At 41.8% G+C, this 22,417-nt stretch overlaps 2 protein-coding genes across 2 annotated transcripts in view; one reads left to right on the forward strand and one right to left on the reverse strand.

Annotated features, from left to right (window-relative positions):
• LOC126202907 (codanin-1) overlaps nucleotides 1-5,814 on the reverse strand; it is a 185,846-nt gene extending 180,032 nt beyond the window's left edge. Inside the window, exons 1-2 of the mRNA XM_049936987.1 lie at nucleotides 5,576-5,814; nucleotides 5,370-5,461 (exon numbers count right to left, since the gene is read on the reverse strand). Of these exons, the coding sequence (XP_049792944.1) occupies nucleotides 5,370-5,461; nucleotides 5,576-5,662 (179 nt within the window). The 5' untranslated portion in view covers nucleotides 5,663-5,814. The remainder of the gene's footprint in view (nucleotides 1-5,369; nucleotides 5,462-5,575) is intronic.
• The window catches only part of LOC126202908 (apoptosis regulatory protein Siva-like), a 32,554-nt gene continuing 15,934 nt past the window's right edge, over nucleotides 5,798-22,417 (forward strand). Inside the window, exons 1-3 of the mRNA XM_049936988.1 lie at nucleotides 5,798-5,929; nucleotides 6,016-6,088; nucleotides 6,182-6,351. Of these exons, the coding sequence (XP_049792945.1) occupies nucleotides 5,813-5,929; nucleotides 6,016-6,088; nucleotides 6,182-6,351 (360 nt within the window). The 5' untranslated portion in view covers nucleotides 5,798-5,812. The remainder of the gene's footprint in view (nucleotides 5,930-6,015; nucleotides 6,089-6,181; nucleotides 6,352-22,417) is intronic.

Below are 22,417 nucleotides of genomic sequence, written 5' to 3' on the forward strand. Positions count from 1 at the left end.
CACAGCAGTAATCCGAGAGGATGGACAAAAATAGTGTAGGCATTCTCTTTAGTAGATCTGTTACATTTTCTAAGTGTTCTACCAATAAAAAACAGTCTTTGGTTTGCCTTCCCCACAACATTTTCTGTGTATTCTTCCCAATTTAAATTGTTTGTAATGGTAATTCATAGGTATTTAGTTGAATTTACGGCCTTTGGATTAGATTAGGTAAGGTATTTAATATTGTTTCACAGGATGCCTTGTAAAGCCCACCACTAACAAAAAAGTAATTATCTCAATCAATTGTTTGATGCCTGAAGTCTCCAATTATGACAGAATGACTGGGGAACATATGTACTAATGAGCTGATGTTTTTCCTAATGTTTTTGATTACATCTGTGAGTGTGTCTGGCTTTGATGGAAAGGCTCATACAAGTTTATGCTCACTCTTGATACTGAGTCTTGCTCAAGCAATCTTGCAAGTAGCTTCAATTTCTATCTCATTGGATTTGAGTTTTTTGTGTACTGTGACAAATACATTACCTAAATTTTACATTAGCCTATCCTTTCAATATACAACTAGATTTATCTCAAAATCTTGCAGAAGTCAATTTTGGATTTAGCCAGCTTTCTGAGCTCCACTGCTTTTTTTGAGTGCCTCATACTTTGGCTCTTTGTTATGAATGCTTCAGCAGTTGACGGCAAAGATTTTAATAGTCCCATCTGTGGCGAGGATTTCACATCTTACACTAATGAGCACTATTCACTCTGAGAATAAAGAGGGAAAAAAAGTCAAAACAGCGTCATTCCAATGTACACAAAGGAGGATGATACTTTAACATGTCATGACATCAAGATCATTAGAGATGTGGTATAATCTTCAATCTGAAGAAGGTGTGGCGTCGATCCATGGATCGATAGGTCAGAACATCATGTGTGTACTAGGTCTTCGAGTTGATCTTTGTTTTGTATACTTCCGGGACCTCAGTTCCCGCCTAGTCTTCGACCTGTACGTTTGTCGTGTAATAAAAGTACTGATGATTAGAAGAGAGAACTGTGGTCATTACCTTACCACCTTGATATCTCCTTCAGTGGTGACCCCGAAGTTCAAATAATCCATCGAACTGAGTACAATGTGACTACTGTGCTAGCTTCCGCGTGGACCTTAGTCCGCTACACAATGGCCTTCTACAACATGCCGCCGCCGCCCGGTTTTCACCAACAACAGCCCGATGTGAATTTCCTAAGTCCTATAGCCTCGCGAACCCAGGGACCTCGTCAGGTACAGTGGTTTTGAACATGACGCCTCAACTGCAGTCTGCTGACACTGAAACTATGGACCTTATTTCCAATCACAGCTCATCCTCAAATCTGTGCGATCCACCTTTCCCGGTGTCATAGGCGAGGTTTGGTGTGATGAATCAACTGGTACGCTGCGTCCCTTCATACTCAAACCTCTACAGAGACAAGTGTTCGACAAATTACACAACCTAGCTCATCCAGGTGTGAGAGCCTCTACCAGACTTATTTCAGAGCACTTCATCTGGCACGACGTGTGTCAGGTCTGCCAAGCCTGCGCCCGTGCCTGCATTCCGTGCCAACAAAATAAAGTTTTGCGGCACACATCGCCCCCACAAGGCAGCTTCACCGCTCCTCCCAGTCACTTCCAGCATGTTCACATTGACTTGGTGAGCCCCCTCACCCCCTCCGAGGGTTACAGATACATGCTATCCATTATAGACAGAACCTCTCGTTGGGTGGAAGCTGCCCCGCTACCCAATATTACATCCGAATCAGTGGCATGATCCTTCATAGACCATTGGATTTCACGCTTTGGCTGCCCTGTTTACCTGACGACCGACCAAGGCCATAAATTTGAGTCTGCCTTGTTTTCTGAACTATGTAGGCTGTGCGGCATCAAGAAAATTCATTCAACAGCATACCACCCCCAAAGCAACGGCCCCATGGAACATTGGCATAGGACACTTAAGACGGTCCTACGTTGCCATGGCCTCTTTTGGATGGAAGCCCTGCCATTCATCTTACTCGGTTTGCGGACCACTTTCAAGGAAGACCTTAAAGGCTTAGTGGCAGAGTTCGGGCCAGTCCCTTACACTGCCAGACAAACTTGTTGCTCCTACTCCAGTCGCCAAACAGTCCGAACTGCCATCCTTGGTAGAATAGGTGAGGTTACACTGTAAAACGCTTCAACTCCCGCCCCCATCCAGCCACACTCCGCTGCACACATATGTTCCCAAGGCGCTCGACACTTGCGAATTTGTGTTCCTTCGCGATGACACTGTAAAAGCCCTGTTACAGCCCCCTTACACAGGCCCGTACAGAGTTGTCAAACGAACCAGTAACACAATGGACATCGAAATTAAGAGCTCAGTAACTACTGTCTCCCTCAACAGGGTTAAACCTGCTTGCGTCGAGTTTTCCCCTACCTCACCCACCGTTGAAGAGACCACGCACTCTGGCCACTCTCTGCCTTCTTCCTCTGCTCACGATTCGAGTAAACGCCTATACCGGCCCCATCAACGAGTCCACACTCATTCTGGGGTTTTCCGCCTCCTGGCTCCAATAGCAGAGGGCCCCAGCTCCCAGGGCTCTAATATAACAGTTCCACCTTCATGCGACAGCACACCGCGCCGCTCTTCTAACCGGTGCAGACCGCAGGTTCCTGCCAAGCCCACTCAGACCTCACCGTCTGAGACTCACCCCTCTACTCGCAGCACACCACCCTCATCGTGCTACGGTTTCCCCACCCCACCAGCTCAGCATACCTCTCCGTTAGCAGGCGCCACTTACAAGCTCTCTACCCACGTTCATCCTAATGACATTTGTGGTTTATCTGTTGTTGTTAGTGGTGATACCGCATTAGTGCTGCTTATGTGTGACGATTCATGTGACTCGTTAGGTGGTGTGTCACAACGTGTAATGAAGCGTTTCAAAATCTCTTGAAGTGCTACGTGTGGCAACCTACGTGCTTACGTTAGGCCAAGTGGAAAGGTGATCATTAGGTTCCCTGCCGACGACACCCTTCCACACCAGCGTTCCGGCACCGGACGACGACTACGACCATTAACGTCGCTTCAAGACTTCAGCATCAGCATTCCAGGATTTGCTCCACGCTCTAAGCTGATTTTGGGGAAGTGTGACACCTAGCAAAGTTCTGAAGTATGTGGTTTAGAATTGCTATAAGTTTGCAGATGCCTGTGAAATAACATGTACAGAATCAATGTGCAAGACACTGTTGCTGTCACAAATTGAACTGTACTAACCCGTAAAGCTAATTCTCAATTTAATTTGATTTGAAACAAGATCATGATATCACAAAACTCTCATCAGCTACTTTTCCACTGATCAAAATGTTAGCTATAGCCTATATCAAATGATACGGCTGGTTCATTACTAACTCCTACAAGTACAATGTGCCTACGGTATTCAGTGATCTTGCTAAACAGAGAGGTCTATTCAAATTATGTTAAGTTTATTTCCATTTATACCTTCTAACAAGATATAACCTGCACTTCTCTCTTCTTATTTCAAGAGTATACAGTTCTAGCTTTGCTGATAACATTTTGTCCTCTAAACTAAAATTTACAACTACATTATCCACAAGTGAAACGGCGCTTGACAAACCAAAATTTCACAAAGTAAATTAACATATTTTCAAGGAATGGTGTAACTCACTGATAAAAATCACATTTATATCGTTTGATTTGCAGATGACAAGCTATCAGTGCTGGGCACCATATAGATGGTCCTGCAAAACCGTATAATGTAAAATCACGGTAAGAACAAAACCTGTCTTTAGACCTCATTTTGTTAGATCAGTTACACCCTAAATTACGATACCTTTATACTGTTTTCAATAAAACAAAACCCACTGAGGGTGGCACAGAGGTGCTGGAACATGTTGGGGTAGCAAGAAAACACAGTGTGTTTGCATTAAAGGCAGAATCTATATCCAATAATTATCTGGAGCTTGGGCATTTGTTCACTGCTGTCTTTACAACATGAACCTACATGGCAGTAAGATAAATGCAACAACACCAATTTGGTGGTGTGCCACTGATATTATTTACTTACCCCTATTAGTAAAAAGCATATAGTAATGAATGCTACAAAGAACTGTCCATTAAATTTTACTTACAGCAGTGGCGGCATAGTGTGCTAATGTTGGCAATGTGCAATCTATCTTCACAAGCACACTGAGTAAGTGAATCAATGTTTTTCAATTAAATCACGGGTGAAGGTAGGTGGCTTAACATTTATTCGTAACAATGACACACTTACCACCTCCCACAACTTAATTTAGAAACACTGACCCACTTAATCAATGTGCTCGTCCAGATCAATTGCACACCGCCAACATCAGTACATTACGCTGCAGCTGCTTTAAGTAAAATTTTACCCACAAAATATTTAAACTTGCCATAGACACTGCAAAAGAAAATATGTCCTGTTATTAAACAATACAGAGAAAATAGACTATAACATAAACAGAACAAAAATGACAGAGACAAGCAACCACCAAAAGACCATTCAGTAAGAGACAAATTGTCTACCATTTCAGCCAATGTAATGATGAACTTCCCAAATGGCTGTCAAATACACTTATTTGAAACTTTAATGTAGAATTTCGGACTACATTAGGAAAAGCTATATGCTAGGATCCAACATTGATGTGTGTATAATCAACTGAAATTACTGTTTCATGTGAAAAGCAAACAACCTTACACCCACAGTGTTTTGAAGACATTTGTTGCAGCACAGCAGCAGATAGAAAATCAGTTGCATAATTTGAAGGCATAAAAGCAGCATATCTTTACTGCACTAAAACCATGTGTGTTCAAATTTCAAATGATAATCAACAAGCATAAAATTTACAGTAATGATTCATTTAGGTCTAACTAATGTACGTATCAAGATATAAGGATGACACATTAAGACAGCAGGCAAAAAAGAAATAAAGCAATCTCATGATAGCGGAAATAAATCCCACACAACCATTTTTTATGTTAAAATGCTTTTTGAAGCAGAAACCTTCCAAACATGTGACATCTTTTGAGTAAGTTAACACACAGTAGCACATCACTATGCCTTTCATGTGCTTTTATCTGTATAGCTTCCTCTGTTAATAGTTATACTTCTGAAAGAGTGGAATACTGTGAGACAACGCAAGAAAGAAAGATCTGTCAACATTTTATTACTATCATTCAATGAATGACACTTTTGAAGCATTATGGTTAATATACAGTGAAAACGTTTGACTTCTAGGTGATCCCTGAATACAAACATTCTTTGCTTTCAGCAGTATTCATTTTCTGTTTACCATGCATGATAACCTCTTAAACATTGATATTAATTGCGTATTTACGGACCTCGATGTCTCTTCCCTCAAATAATTTAGAAAGTGCAGAATAAATGCTCCTCTTGTGCATTTTGTCTCTTGCAGCGTCGATGACGATTGTCCCTACAAAAAGAAAACTAGTTACAACCGTTTAGGATCATCTTCGCAATATGTTATTCGACACTAAATACATGAGCATATGAATCATTATTTGAGAAAGAAAATTAAATTACTAACACTACAGTCTCTTAATGTCAACCAGGCAATTACATCCTCCACAACAACATTCCCGGCTAAAACTTCATTCAATATTTCCGCCGCCATCCCTTCTTATTCATATGACGATTGTTTTAATACTACAGTGGCACATGCAGACTTCGGTGAAAAATAAAAACCATGAAAGTACATGTGTTATTTAAGTAAATGTAATACTATGTTCACATCTGTGTTAACCAAATACTTTTATTTTCCCTCATGGCGCTTCTAATTTTAATCTTTGCATTAAACAGCTCCTATAATTCTTTGGACTTGAAATCTCTGGAATTCCCGCGAAAAACAGGACAGAAGCGTCATTGGCGGCGAAATTTTAAAGTGTGTGTTTGTAAATGTTATATTCGCAATATTGGCAGACAATGCCGAAAAGAGTGTGTCCATTCGATTTTGATTTCTTCCCACAGCAAAAAATTCATATTAGCGAAAAAGAAGTGAACTCGGGCGTCCTAATGAAAAACCACATGAAACAGGTACAAGGTAATGGATATGTTTCTGAGTCTGTTCTGACGTGAGTGCAGGTGACAGTGCCCATCGATTTGAGCTATTAATAATCACCATTATTTTTTACAGATAAAACGATTGCCCTGTTGTATAAGGGAGCCAGGCAGTTTACTGATAAATTGAACGCAGCCCATGAAAAAAACAATGGGGTGCAAGATTGTACCCATAGCGTACATGACTCCTATAAACAATTGTTTCTAACCAGTAGCTGTCGGTTACAGACGTATGGGAAAATTGAGGTAACTTTTTAAAATATACAAACACATTATAAGTCCCATCTCATTTGACGATAGTTCGAGAGGTGTACGGTGTATTAGCGGACGGATTACCTCCTGTCAACGACAGGTTGTAATTATTTCCATCTACTATACACATGGAACTAATTCAGAGTTCCTTAAAATATATTACTGGGTGTACAGTGAAATACGTGTACTATTTAAATTATGTTAACTAATGGATGAGCATAATTTAAAATTGACTTTCACATATTTTAATAGTTAGGCCTAAACTCATTTAATCATAACTGCAAGTTAAAAGAAAAGTTTAACTTTTTCATCAGAAAAGAATAATTTGCTTTAGCTTTGATTGTAATTATTATTAATTTTTTACACAATCTCTTTTCACATCTAGGGATGCTTGATCCGGCACATCTGGAAAGTAAAGACTTTTCCCCATGTCTGTTGTATGAAGGTATGACACCTTCAAACTGCCTGTCTCTGTAGAACTGAATAAGTTTACAAAATGTGTTACACCTTTTTTGTCAGGAATGTTACTGCAACAAACATTCCAACGTCTAGTTTTGTAAGATCTGGGGCCATTTATGAGATAAATTTCATTATGTTCACGAATGGCTGAGTTACGATCCTCTTCACAGTAAAAAGTGAGATCAACTAATTCCTGACTACCTATTTCTTCCATGTGTTCTGCATATTGTTAAGGTTCAGAGTCAGGTATGTCATGTAGAGAAAAAGCACAGTCAGATTCATTGCTGCTGTGACGGTTATTCCTCTGAGTGTTCTACATTCTAAGAGTCCTCTCAATTTGTTTCATTACAGAGGCACTCAGAAGAGATTGGTGGTTTACCAAGTGTGATTTGTCAACAGCTTCTCCTGGTGCCGCAACAGCTCTCCTCCTTCATTCATCTCCTCTTCAATGGACTCTTGACTATAACTTCTGTGACAGGCTTGAGGATAATTCATGAGTGAATCACCAATTCTGGTAGGTGTACTGTTACCATCAGCTCTTTCTGCATCTGGGATTCTAGAACAAAATTCTTCTGCATTTAGTGGCACAATGCCACATTTCTTGAACCCAGATATGATGTTCGCTTTCATTTTCTCTCCTTTGTTCAAAGCAATGAGAAGTTTTGACAACTGTTTGGGAAATGCTGTTTTTTCAAGTGACTTGGAACTAGATTAGTTTCTCATCTTATAAACTGACAGTATGGCTCTCCATTTCCTATTACAGGGAGCAAAGACTGAAACCTCCAGAGGTTGACACGGATGAGTGGAGGCTGGGGACAAGAACACAAAATGAATGTCATGAGTTCTGCATGCCTTGGTTACTCTTATATTCACATGGTTACTAAGAGTGTCTCCTTTTAAACATTTGGGGCCAGATCGATTTTTTGCCCATGCCACAACATAAACCACTTTTCAAAATGCAGAGCATGAAACCACCCACTTGCTGTATTGCCATATTTTGTTCCTTTCAGTCCTCCTAAAGATCCACAACTCCGATAACTGCTTTGAATGATAAACCATGAAAGGAGGAAGCAGTTCTCCTTATGCCGAAGGCGCAAACCTTAAAGACACAATAGCTTTGGTAGAGTTTATAACTCTTTCTGGATAGTTACATCCCCTACGAAATACCTTTTATATATATACTCCGTATGATCGGTCAAATTTGTATTGTCATAATTGAATATGTGGGATGGAGGAGTTCCTTCTAACGAGTCTTTCAAGTGACTAAAGTATGCTTTAAGCTGATCTCTTCGAGTGCTAGCTCTAAATGGGGAATATTTTAGCACTTATGTGAAGAAAATCTTTACATTGTTTCACAAAAGAATGTGTGTGTGTGTGTGTGTGTGTGTGTGTGTATTTTCGACAAATGCCTTGATGGCCAAAAGCTTATATTGTGACAGTGTTTTTCTTGTGCCTATTTGCGACTCAGCATCTCTGCTATATGGTGAGTTGCAACTGTCCTTTTCATAATATTTTTACATTCCATCCTGGGTTTTCCATTGTTTAATTTATCAAAAATGGTTAGAGTAAGGACAGTGCTATTTGGCAGTTTTTCTATTAAGACCTGTAGTTATCTATGTACCATATGAGACTATATCCTGAATTGGTCACCTTAGGATCCATGAAAATATCCATGATTTTACACGGAATGACTCTTAGACCATACGTCCTTTGGGTGCCACAGATGATGTCTTACACAAAAATGTGTTTAGTCAGACATTGTCAGCCTGTATTATGAACCATAACAATTAACTCAAATCTGAATATCAGAAGTTTACGAAGTACGCTAATAATCATCTTCAAAACTTTGTCACTAATGGGACAGCAAGTGAGCATAGCATTGAATGTCCACCATTATTTTACAAGAACTATCTAAATTATGCACATATTTTCTGTTGAAAAATATTGAATTAACACTAATAAACAATCCTCTACACAACAAAATACCAATAAATGTTACATTATTAATATTTACATATAAGAATTGCACTGTTCAAAAAGATTTCGGGCTTGCAGCTGGTCATCGTAAACTTCATTGCACGATATTTCGGCTCGACAACTGCCAGCCATCTTCAGGTGAGCTGAACGAGGATTGACGAAGCCGTTCTCCGCTCCATCTTATATAGTGCGCTGATAGTACTGCACATATGTGTTGCAGTCACGGAGACAGAAGGGCCACACCGCCCAGCGACAGTGCCCTCGCTGGTGGAACTGCAATACTCGGCTGCTGTCGGTATTCTCACTGGCCATAGCTATCAAAGTCTTCTGGCATCTTTGTCTTGAGCAAATTTCGGAAAGGCGGGATTCCGTGAGTTATTCAATTGGTAACAACTGTCACGGTTCATTAGATTTCCCGCAATGGGTATTTCAACGTATTCTTTGATAATGGAGTCCCAGAAAGTTGCTGTGGCCAAAATCGAAGTTTTGTAGTACTCCATTGAACGTCTGTTAGAAATACAATGTTCTGCAACGACAGACTTACTGGGTTGCAGTAGACGAGTGCAACATTGATGTTCTGTACAACGCTCTTCCACTGTACGCGTTGTCTGTCCTATATAGGCCATACCACATTGACGCGGTATTTCGTGAATTCCCGCCTTCCGCAGTAATAAATCATCCTTCACCGATCCCAGCAAATCCGAAACCTTAGAAGGTAGACGAAAAACCACTTTCACATGAAAATTATTAAGAATCCAAGCTATCTTGAAGTAGATATTTCCAAGAAAGGAAGAAAAGCTAGGGACTTGGCTGGTGCATTCTCCTCTTTATCCACTTCCCAGTTCCTGGCTTTAGTTGAGAAGGCCCTGTTAATTTGATGGGTCGAGTATCCATTGTCTCTGAACACCGTCCTTAAATGTGCAAGTTCCTTAGGCAAATTCTCTGCATCCGACACCATATGTGCCCTGTGCACAAGGGTTTTAAGTACACTCGTGGTCTGGGATGGGTGATGGCAACTTGAAGATTGCAAGTACAAATCAGTGTGAGTGGGCATACGATAGACAGAATGTCCCACCGAGCCATCGCTCTTCCGTTTAACCAATACCTGGATGTTTTGGTTAAAATAAGAAAATAGATAAAATCCCTCAAAAATTAAAGCTCATCCAGTTTTGATGGTGTTTCCAATAAAGTAATAAAGGTTCATTCCCATGTAAAAAGCCCAGTCTTACCTGAAATATGTGATACTTCACTAACTCATGGTATTTTTCCAGAGAGACTGTAATATGTTGTTGTCAAACCACTCTTTAAGAAAGGCGACAAGAGAGATGTCAATAACTAGTGACCCGTTTCACTGCTGACATCATTTTCCAAAATTTTTGAGAAGGCGATGTAGTATAGAGTAGTATCTCGCTTTAGCAACAACTCCAGGGGGCTCGCCGCTCTTTGGTGGGTTCATGCTTGGCTACCACAGGGTCCCAGCCAATGCAGCATCTTTTCCCTTCCGTGCTGCATGTGTATCCTCTTGCTGTTCCTTTTCCTCTTCCTTGGGCAACTTGTCTGGGGCAGTTTTGGGAATTTGTTCCGTATTTTCAGTAGCTATCATCAGAACAGTCTCACCACTGTTGTTTGTTCCTTTTTTCTTTCTTTGTTCACCCTCGTCTCTTCTTGCTCTGGTTCGGCATTTGAGGTTCCTCTTTTACTTCTTCTTTCCTGTATGCTCCTGAAGGCCAACCCCCACAAGATCTGGGCATTCACAGAGGGTGGGTTTGCTGGTAGTTGGGAGCACTTAATGGGTGGGGCCCCTTAGGAACATGGCTGCCAAGGAGGGGAAGGAAGCCAGTGTTCACTCCGTGTGCATACCAGGGGGGGAGTCACTGCGGATGTGGAAAGGCTACTTCCGGATGCCATGAAGAGTACAGGGTCAGGGTGCAGCTAACTGCAGATGGTGGTTCATGTTGGTACCAATGACGTATGTCGCTTTGCATCGAAGGAGATTCTCTCTGGTAGTGGGTGGCTAGCAGAAATTGAAAAGACTGCCAGTCTTGCTTGTGAGATTAAGGTGGAGCTCACTATCTGCAGCATCGTCGATAGAACCAACTGTGGTCCTTTGGTGCAGAGCCGAGTGGAGGGTCTGAATCAGAGGCTAAGGTGGTTCTGTGACCATGTAGGCTGCATATTCCTTGACTTGCACCATCGTGTGGTGGGTTTCTGGGTTCTGCTTAATAAGTCAGGAGTCCTCTACACACAGGAAGTGGCTACATGAGTTGTAGGGGCTGTGTGGAAGGGATAGGCAGTTTTTAGGTTAGAGGGCCTCAGGGAACCACAGAAAAGGCGTCTGTCTAAAAGGGGGCAGGTAAAACACAGCAAGTTAGTTGTAGACATGGTCGGTATTGTAGTTGTAAATTGTTGTAGCTGCGTTGGAAAAGAACCAGAGCTCCAACCCCTAATAGAAAGCACTGAAGCTCAAATAGTTATAGGTACAGAAAGCTGGAAATAAGTTCAGCAGAAATTTTTTCTAACTATCTGACAGTTTTCAGAAAGGATAGATTAAATACAATTGGTGGTGGAGTATTCATTGCCGTCAGAAGTAGTTTGCCTTGTAGTGAAATTGAAGTAGATAGTTCGTGTGAAATAGTATGCATAGAGGTTATACTTGACAATAAGACTAAACTATTAATTGGGTCATTTTACCGACCCCCTGACTCAGAAGATATAGTTTCTGAACAGTTCAAAGAAAACTTAAGTCTCATTTCAAATAGGTACCCCAGTCATACAATTATGGTCGGTGGTGACTTTAATCTACCCTCGATATGCTGGAAAAATTATATGTTTAAAGCCGGCTGCAGGCATAAAAAGTCACCCGAAATTGTACTGAATGCTTTCTCAGAAAATTATTTTGAACAATTAGTTCATGAGCCCACTTGAAGCGTAAATGGTTGCAAAAGCATGCTTGACCTCTTAGCCACAAATAATCCTGGACAAATAGTGAGTATCGTGATGAATACAGGGATTAGTGACCACAAGGCAGTAGCTGCTAGGCTGAATACTGTAACTCCTACAACCATCAAAAAGAAATGCAAAGTATATCTATTTAAAAAAAAGCTGATAAAAATGCTCTTAACGCCTTCTTAAGAGACAGTCTGCACTCCTTCCGATCTGATCATGTAAGTGTTGAAAAGTTGTGGAATGATTTCAGAGAGATGGTATCGACAGCAGTTGAGAGATATATACCACATAAATTAATAAGTCATGGTACTGATCCCCCATGGTACACAAAATGGGTCAGATCACTGTTGCAGAAGCAGTGAAAAAAGCATGCCAAATTCAAAAGAATGCAAAATCCCCAAGACTGGCAAAGTTTTGCAGAAGTTCGAAATACAGTGCGTACTTCAATGCAAGATGCTTTCGGTAATTTCCAGAACAAAACCCTGTCTCGAAATCTGGCGGAAAACCCAAAGAGATTCTGATCATACATAAAGCACACCAGTGGCAAGACGCAATCAATAACTCCACTGCACGATAACAATGGTGAAGTCACTGCTGACGGTGCCACTAAAGCAGTTATTAAACATGATTTTCCAAAACTCCTTCACCAAAAAAGACAAAGTAAATATTCCTGTATTCCAATCAAGAACAACTGCCAAGTTGAGAAACATAGAAATAGTTATCCTCGGTGTCGCAAAGCAACTTAAAACCCTTAATAAAAGCAAGGCTTGTGGTCCAGATTGTATACCAGTCAGGTTCCTCTCAGAGTACGCCGATACAATAGTTCCATAATTAGCAATTACAGTCACTCGCTCATAGAAAGATCTGCACCTGAAGACTGGAAAATTGCTCAAGTCACACCAATACCCAAAAATAGAAGTAGAAGTAATCCGTTGAATTACAGGCCCATATCACTAATGTCGATTTGCAGTAGGGTTTTGGAACATATACTGTATTCGAACATTATGAAGTACCTCGAAGAAAATGATTTATTGACACATAGTCAGCACAGATTCAGAAAATATCATTCTTGCAAAACACAACTAGCTCTTTATACTTGTGAAGTAATGAGTGCTATCGACAGGGGATGTCAAATTGATTCCATATTTTTAGATTTCCAGAAGGCTTTCGACATTGTTCCTCACAAGCGTCTTCTAACCAAACTGCGTGCCTATGGAATATCGCCTCAGTTGTGCGACTGGATTCGTGATTTCCTGTCAAGAAGGTCACAGTTCATAGAAATAGACGGAAAGTCATTGAGTAAACCAGAAATAATATCCAGCATTCCTCTATTGTTCCTGATCTATATTAACGACATAGGAGACAATCTCGGTAGCCGTCTTAGATTGTTTGCAGATGATGCTGTCATTTACCATCTTGTAAAGTCATCAGATGATCAAAACAAATTGCAAAATGATTTAGATAAGATATCTGTATGGTGCGAAAAGTGGCAATTGACCCTGAATAAAGAAAAGTGTGAAGTTATTCACATGAGTACTGAAAGAAATCCGCTAAATTTCGATTACACGATAAGACACAAATCTGAAGGTTATAAATTTAACTAACTACTTAGGGATTACATTTACAAATAACCTAAACTGGAACGATCACATAGATAATGTTGTGGGTAGAGCCAAACAAAGTACACTTAAAAGGTGCAACAGGTCTGCTAAAGAGACTGCTTACACCACACTTGTCCGCCCTATTCTGGAGTATTGCTGTGCCGTGTGGGATCCGCATCAGATGGGACTGATGGAAGTACAAAGAAGGGCAGCTCATTTTGTGTTATCGTGAAGTAGGAGAGATAATGTCATAGACATGATACATGAATTGGAGTGACAATCATTAAAACAAAGGTGTTTTTCGTTGCGATGGGATCTTCTCATTACATTGCGAAAACTTTCTGTTGGCACCCCCCTACATAAGGAGAAATGACCATCACTATAAAATAATGAAATTAGGGCTCACACAGAAAAAATTAAGTGCTTGTTTTTCCCGCGTGCCATTTGAGAGTGGAATGGTAGAGATACAGGTAGAAGGTGGTTCATTGAACCCTCTGCCAGGCACTTTATTGTGAATAGCAGAGTAATCATGTAGATGTAGATTTACTCACTATGAGCCTATATTCTTCACAGTAAACGTGTACCAAAAGTAAACGGAATGAAGCCAATGATTCAAAGAGACTCTCAGCTGCATCACAGTTCCACAGCATTTCACATGCTGAAGACGGTCAGTTCTTTGTTACTGTAAATCTATTTATTATTCAGAAAGGTATTGATGCAATTGCTGGCCCTGTGAAATCCTGCTCTCATTTATGAAATGGCACTTTGCTTTTGGAGACTACTTCTCATTCTCAAGCACAACTACTTGCCGCTTCACTTGTCCATGGCTATCCTGTTCGTATCGAGGTCCATAGAATGCTGAATTCTTCCCGTGTTGTTATTTACACTAGCTGCTCAATGGTCTGACCGAGGCAGAAATCCAAACATACCTCTCTGATCAATGTGTCATTGCTGTCCATTGGGTAACGAAAAAAGTAGATGCCTGGCATGGTCTCTTTCTCACTTTTGATAGAGGGGTGCTTCCATCAAAGATGAAAGCAGGTTATGAAGTTATCAGAGTCCAACCGTACATTCTGAACCTGATGTGCTGCTACCAGTGTCATCGTTTCAACCACACTCGAATGTCCTGTTGACACCTGGCCAAATGTGTAACCTGTGGTAGGGATGCTCATGAGGACAATTTTTCGCCTCCTTCTCCTCGTGGTACCTAGTGGAATGGCAACCATGCCGCTGCCTCTCAAGATTGTCCCGTGTGTGTTGAAGAGCAGGCTCTTTTGGAGATCTGGGTGAAGGAAAAAGTGCCTTACCCAGTTGCTTGCGAGTTGTTGGCTAGTCACAAACCCTGCATTCTACCATCTGGCACTTACAGTACCGTTCTTGCTACATCCTGCTCCACGGAGGACATTGATACGCAGACCTGTCACCTGAAATTCAGCACCACAGTTGTAAAATCGCCCAGCATCATTGGTAGCATCCCCATCTCCTCCTCCAGCTGTGCAACAAGCCACCAAACTTTCGCCTCACGGGCTACACAACTAGCAGGGTGGAAGGGTGGAAAGGACAGTAGAAATAACTCCCGTGAAGACATTCTAAGTCCCTCCAGCCAACAAACATCAGAGTCTTCCTCTGCCAACCAGAAAGGCTCCAAGAAGTCAACAAAGGCAAATTGTTTTCTCCTTCGCTGACTCAGAGATCCTTGCCCGGACTACCTCTGTGTTGCCAATGCACATCACCAACCGTTTTTCTGCCCTGGACTCCACAGACCGACAGAAGGAGAGTGCCAATGCCTCTGTAGATCTCATTGAGCAGGATCCTCCAGCCTCTGCGGCCCTGTAGCAGTGAGTCTTCGATGGATGGAACTCGGTAGGCACTGAGGTGACACTCCTTCATTTTTTCCCTCCTCCTCTTTCCTCCTCCAATGGAAAGGTTGTCGCCTTTGATCCAACAAAGAGGACTTATGTCTGCTCTTAGAATCGCAGCGTCCACTTATTATCTGCCTCCAGGAAACAAAATTGCGTCCTCATGACTGCTTTGAGCTCTTGCATTTCTTCCCAGTCCATTTTGATCTTCCCCCTGAGGACGGCACTACTCCTCATGCGGGAGTCATGCTGCTCATCCGTGATGATGTTCGTACTCAACCAATCTCCCTGACTACCTGTCTTCAAATTGTTGCAGTCGGCATTATCCTTTCTCACTTGACATTTCCCCTTTGTACCATTTACATCCCTCTGTCCTTCAGTGTCACCAGGGCAGACTTCCTCCAGCTTATTGTGCAGCTCCTTCGCCATTCTCTGCTGCTCGGTGATTTTAATGCACACCATCCCTTTGGGGTTCTCCCAGAACCCATCAGAGAGGTGCCCTCTTGGCTGACCTTCTCAACTGACTAACCTCCTCTGCCTTTACACAGGAGCACCCATGTTCCTTTCTGACTCCACATACTCCATTCCCATTTGGACCTATCCTTCTGCATTGTCCAACTTGCCCATTGTCTCGAGTGGTCCATTCTCTGCGACACATACTCTAGTGACAATTTCCCGTGTGCTGTCTGTTTGCTGACTCCTACCTCATCTATGTGCACACCGAAATGACAGCTTTGTAAGGTGGACTGGAGGCTTTACTCCTCCCTGGTGACCTTTGACGACCTCCCTGGTGACCTTCGATGAACAACATTTCTCCAGCTGCGATGACCAGGTAGAATACCTTACAAACATTATCCTTACCACCACAGAACATTCCATTCCTCGCACTTCCTCTTTACTGCACAGTGTTCCAGTCCCTTGGTGGAATGAAGCATGCTGCAACGCGCAATTCGTGTGCGGAGACTTGCTCTCCACATTTTTAACCGTCATTCTACAATGGCAAACTGCATTCGTTATAAACAGTAGCATGCACATTGTCGTCACGTTCTTCGGGATAGCAAAAATGCTAGCTGGATTTCATTTACTAGTTCTTTTAACAGTTCCACTACATCTTCCATCACATGGAACAGCTTCAGACGACTCTCTGGGACCGAGGTCCAGTCCCCAATTTCCAGCCTAACATTAGCACATGATCATAGGGACCTTATTGCTATCGCCAACACCTTACGCTGCCATTTTGCGGAGATTTTGAGCTCCTCACACTATCATCCTGCCTTCCTCTGTCAGAAACGAGTGGAAGAGGCTTGGGCAGTACCCTCATCTTCTCAGAATTGTGTGTGTTATAATGCCGCCTTTACTATGAGGGGGCTAAATCATGCTCTCACCTCATTCTGATCCTCTGCCCCAGGGCCGGATGATGTTCACATTCAGATGTTGCAGAACCTCTCTTGCAGGCAAGCACTTTCTCCTTCATACGTGCAATCCCATCTCTCTACATGTGGGGCTTCTTTGGCCACTTGCCTCATTTCCTTCAGGAATTTTTAAAAGACCGCATTTTCAACGTATGTGTGGGTTCTGCCTTGTCGGACACCTTTATCCAGGAAAACGGTGTGCCTCAAGGTTCCGACCTGAGCGTCGTCCTCTTTGCTATCGCCATTAACTCTATTATGACCTGCCTCCCATCAGGCATCTCTGGCTCCCATTTTGTTGACGATGTTGCCATCTATTGCAGTTCTCCATGGACTTGTCTCATTGAGCAGCATCTTCAGCGATGTCTCGATCATCTTTACTGATGGAGTATCAACAGTGGCTTTCGCTTTTCCACTGACAAAACCATTCGTATGAATTTCTGGCAGTGTAATTGGTTTCTTACACCGTCTTTGTCTTTGGCCTGTTGCTCTTCCATTCGTTGAAACTACAAAATTCCTGGAGCTCATGCTTGATAAGAAACTTTCTTGAACCTCCCATGTGACTTACCTGGCCGCCCACTGTACGTGGTCCCTGAATGTCCTATGTGTCCTCAGCGGTTCTTCCTGGGGAGTGGATTGGACAGCCCTACTCCATTTATAGTGGTCCCTTGTTCGTTCAAAAACTATACTACGGGTGTATCATTCATGCATCTGCACATATGTCCATCTTATACTGTCTCAATACAATCTACCATCGTGGCATCTGTTTGGCCACTGGTGCCGTGAACACTAGCTTGGTTGAGAGTCTGTATGCAGAAGCTGCTGAACTACCATTGTCATACTGCTGTGACTCTATTGCCATAGTTTAATGACCTTCGCATGGAACTTCGCGATAGTATCTATGAGTACCCTGATGGCTCTCGGACTGACCATGGTGTCGGATGTGCCTTTGTCATTGGCACTGGTGGTTTTCGGTATCTGCTTGCAGAACACTGCTCAGTATTTACAGCAGGCTTTACGCTGTATCAGGCCATGCAGTACATCCAGAGACACAGGCATTTTAATTGCGTCATCTGCTCCAACTCTCTCAATGCCCTTCAGAGCCTCTGTGTGCTGTACATCAGCCATCCCTTAGTGCAACAGGCCCAGGAAAGCTGTCACTTGCTCACTCTTGATGGAGCCACTGTGATGTGTATGTGGGTTCCTGGTCACATCGGTCTGATGGGAAACGAGGCTGCTGATGCTACTGCTAAGGCTGCAGTCCTGGTACCTTGGCCTGCTATTTCTTCCATTCCCTCCAATGATCTCTGTGTGGCCGTCTGCCTGCAGGTGTTGTCACTTTGGCATTACCCTAGTCCTCCCTTCATGGGAATGAGCTCCGGGAAATTTAACCTCTCCCATCGGCTTGGACAACCTCCTCTCGGTCCCCTCGCCATGAGGACATCATTTTAGCTAGGTTGCATGTTGGGCATTGTCTTTTTAGCCATCGCCGTTTGTTACATGGTGCTCCCCCATCAATTTGTGTTCATTGTTCCCAACCTTTGACGGTTCACCATTTCCTGACGGAATACCCTTTTTTTAAGCACTTATGTTCCAATTTATGTTTACTGTCTGAGTTATCGGTCTTTTTAGCATATAACGCGTGGGCAGTAGACCGCGTTTTACTTTTTATCTGTTGTAGCAATATGGTGAAGGACATTTAATCTTTAGTTCAGGACCTCTGTTTCTCTGTGGCGTATTTTATGAACCTTTCTCCAAGTACCTGTTTTCAACTGTCTTTCCTTCAGTTCATTGGGCTTAATGTGTAGTTGCTTTTACCTCTTCTTTTCTTTTTTTTCCTCCCCCTTCATGTTCTACGGTTCTGACATGGACGCATATGACCCTCATTTTTGTCCTCTAAAACAAAACAAACAACAATATTAGCAACAATAATAACCTTAGCAAATCACAGTTTGTGTTTCAGAAGGGTTGCTCTACTGAGAATGCCATTTACATGTTCACCCACCTAATTTTAAAAGCATTAAAGAATAAAATTGGGCCAGTTGGTATTTTGTGCAACCTGTCTAATCCATTTCACTTGTGAATCACAGTATTCTTGTAGATAAATTGAACTTTTATGGGGTTGATGGTATAACCAACCAATGGATAATGTCACATCTGATCAAAAGAATGCAGAAAGTTGTCCTTAGTAATTCAACCAGTATAGTGGCCAAAATGGAAAAACTGGTAGGAGCCGACCTCGGCGAAGATCAGTTTGGATTCCGCAGAAATGTTGGAACACGTGAGGCAATACTGACCCTACGACTTATCTTAGAAAATAGATTAAGGAAAGGCAAACCTACATTTCTAGCATTTGTAGACTTAGAGAAAGCTTTTGACAATGTTGACTGGAATACTTTCTTTCAAATTCTAAAGGTGGCAGGGGTAAAATACAGGGAGCAAAAGGCTATTTACAATTTGTACAGAAAGCAGATGGCAGTTATAAGAGTCGAGGGGCATGAAAGGGAAGCAGCGGTTGGGAAGGGAGTGAGACAGGGTTGTAGCCTCTCCCTGATGTTATTCAATCTGTATATTGAGCAAGTAGTAAAGGAAACAAAAGAAAAATTCGGAGTAGGTATTGAAGCCCATGGAGAAGAAATAAAAACGTTGAGGTTCACTGATGACATTGTAATTCTGTCAGAGACAGCAAAGGACTTGGAAGAGCAGTTGAACGGAATGGACAGTGTCTTGAAAGGAGGATATAAGATGAACATCAACAAAAGCAAAACGAGGATAATGGAATGTAGTCGAATTAAGTCGGGTGATGCTGTGGGAATTAGATTAGGAAATGAGACACTTAAAGTAGTAAAGGAGTTTTGCTATTTGGGGAGCAAAACAACTGATGATGGTCGAAGTAGAGAGGATATTAAATGTAGACTGGCAATGGCAAGGAAAAGCGTTTCTGAAGAAGAGAAATTTGTTAACATCGAGTATAGATTTAAGTGTCAGGAAGGCGTTTCTGAAAGTATTTGTATGGGGTGTTGCCACGTATGGAAGTGAAACATGAACAATAAATAGTTTGGACAAGAAGAGAATAGAAGCTTTCGAAATGTGGTGCTGCAGAAGAATGCTGCAGATTAGATGGGTAGATCACATAACTAATGAGGAGGTATTGAATAGAATTGGGGAGAAGAGGAGTTTGTGGCACAACTTGACAAGAAGAAGGGACCGGTTGGTAGGACATGTTCTGAGGCATCAAGGGATCACAAATTTAGCATTGGAGGGCAGCGTGGAGGGTAAAAATCGTAGAGGGAGACCAAGAGATGAATACACTAAGCAGATTCAGAAGGATGTAGGTTGCAGTAAGTACTGGGAGATGAAGAAGCTTGCACAGGATAGAGTAGCATGGAGAGCTGCATCAAACCAGTCTCAGGACTGAAGACAACAACAACAGTCTGGGGAAATAATTCTGACAACTGGTTCCCCAAGATACAGACTTAAGTCCACTATTGTTCTTCATATATGTAAACAATCCTCTGTATAAGAAACACAACAATCAACAATATTATGGAAGGGATAGTTGTTACTCACCGTATAGCAGAGATGCTGAGTTGCAGACAGGCACAATGTGAGGTTTCGGCCAACAAGGACTTTGTCAAAAAAAAAAAAAAAAAAAAAAAAAAAAAAAAAAAAAAAAAAAGACAACATACACACACTCATGCAAATGTATTTCGCACACATGATTTCAGTCTCTGGCTGTTGAAGCCAGACTGCAAGCAGCAGTGCATGTTGAGAGAACCAATTGGGTAGTGGGGGGTAAGGAGGAGGCTGGGGCGGGAAGGGAGACAGATGGCAGGGTAGGGATGGGGGACAATAAAGTGCTGCTTGTGGGAGTGTACAGGGATGAGATGGAGAGAGGGTAGGGCAGCTAGGTGCAGTTGGGAGGTCAGGCAGAGTTGGGGGGGGGGGGGGGGGTAGTGCAAAAGGAGATAAGTAAAAAGACTGAGGGTGCATTGACGGAATAGAGGGCTGTGTAGTGCTACAATGGGAACAGGGAAGGTGTTAGAAGGGTAAGGACAGTGACTAACAAAGGTTGATGCCAGGAGGGTTACTGGAACATAGGATGTATTGCAGGGAGAGTTCCCATATGTGCAGTTCAGAAAGCTAGTTTTGGTGGGAAGTATCCAAGTGGCACAGGCTGTGAAGCAATTATTGAAATGTCCCGCTGTTCCTTGGCCACAGTTTGTTGGTGGTCATTCATGTGGGCAGACAGCTTGTTGGTTGTCATGCCCACATAGAATTCAGCACAGTGGTTGGAGCTTAGCTTGGAGGTCACATGACTAGTTTCACAGGTAGCTCTGCCCTACAACAAGCATAATTAGTTGTTTTTGCAGACGACACTAGTATTGTAACCACTCCAAGCATACATACAGAAACAGAAGAACTGGTAAACAAAAATCATTGCAAATCTTGGGGAGAGACAAAGCAGTAATTTTACATATTTTGCATATTTTCATTCAGTAAAGTCATTTGGAATAATGTTCTGGGGTAACTCATCCTCAAGAAAGAAAGTCAGTCTTCATTGCTGTGAGAATTGTGTGGTGCTCACCCATGATCATCATATAGACATCTGTTTAAGGACTTGGGCATTCTGATTACTGCTTCACAGTATATTTATTCCCTCATGAAGTTTGTTGTAAATAAACCACTACTGTTTGAAAGGACAGGGATGTACATAATTAAAATACCAGAAGGAACAATGTCATTCATTACTGCATACTAAGGTTGTCTTTAGCACAAAAACTGATGCACAATGCTGCAACAAAAACTTTTGGTCACTTACCGAGTGATATAAAATGTCTGACAGACAGCAAAGTAAAATTTGAAAACTGAGAAAGTTTCTCTTTGACAAACCCCTTCTATTCCGTTGAAGAATATATATTGTCGTAATGTGTGTAGAAGGTGGTGGGTAGGAACTGCTAACTCACATCTGTGTACAGTATCCTTTTTCATTAAGGGGAAAAAAACTTAGAAATGTTCAGCCCATAACCATATGTACAAATTAATTTACAATGTGAATGTAAAATGAGTCGTTTCACATCATTTTGTTCTATTGTGCAAAATGATCCTTGGAACACAAATCTAATTAACTAACTAAATAAGTGAAGTTTGTCATAAAGTTTTGGTTCTGTTCTTGAAACGGAACCAAAGAAACATTGAACGAATTTGGAAAGACAGTAGTTTTGACTCAAACATTATCATATTGGGATTTTGTTACAAAGGAAGTGACTGAAATTAGAATAAACAGTGACAATTTTATCAGAGACCTGAGGTATACATTTATGCCTGCCCCCCAGGCAGGCTTTTAATTTATTTATTGCTTCCTGCAGACCTTCTCTCTCTCTCTCTCTCTCTCTCTCTCTCTCTCTCTCTCTCTCTCTCTCTCTGGTTTGATTGATTACAAAGTTATGTCTCAGTATAAAAATAGGAATTAATATTGATAACAGTGATCAGTAAGTAATAGTTATATATATATATATATATATATATATATATATATATATATATATATAATAGAGGGAAAAATTCCACGTAGGAAAAATATATCTAAAAACAAAGATGATGTGACTTACCAAATGAAAGTGCTGGCAGGTCGACAGACACACAAACAAACACAAACATACACACAAAATTCAAGCTTTCGCAACAAACTGTTGCCTCATCAGGAAAGAGGGGAAGGAGAGGGAAAGACGAAAGGATGTGGGTTTTAAGGGAGAGGGTAAGGAGTCATTCCAATCCCGGGAGCGGAAAGACTTACCTTAGGGGGAAA

The sequence above is a fragment of the Schistocerca nitens genome, chromosome 9, assembly GCF_023898315.1.
Source record: "Schistocerca nitens isolate TAMUIC-IGC-003100 chromosome 9, iqSchNite1.1, whole genome shotgun sequence".
NCBI lineage: Eukaryota > Metazoa > Arthropoda > Insecta > Orthoptera > Acrididae > Schistocerca > Schistocerca nitens.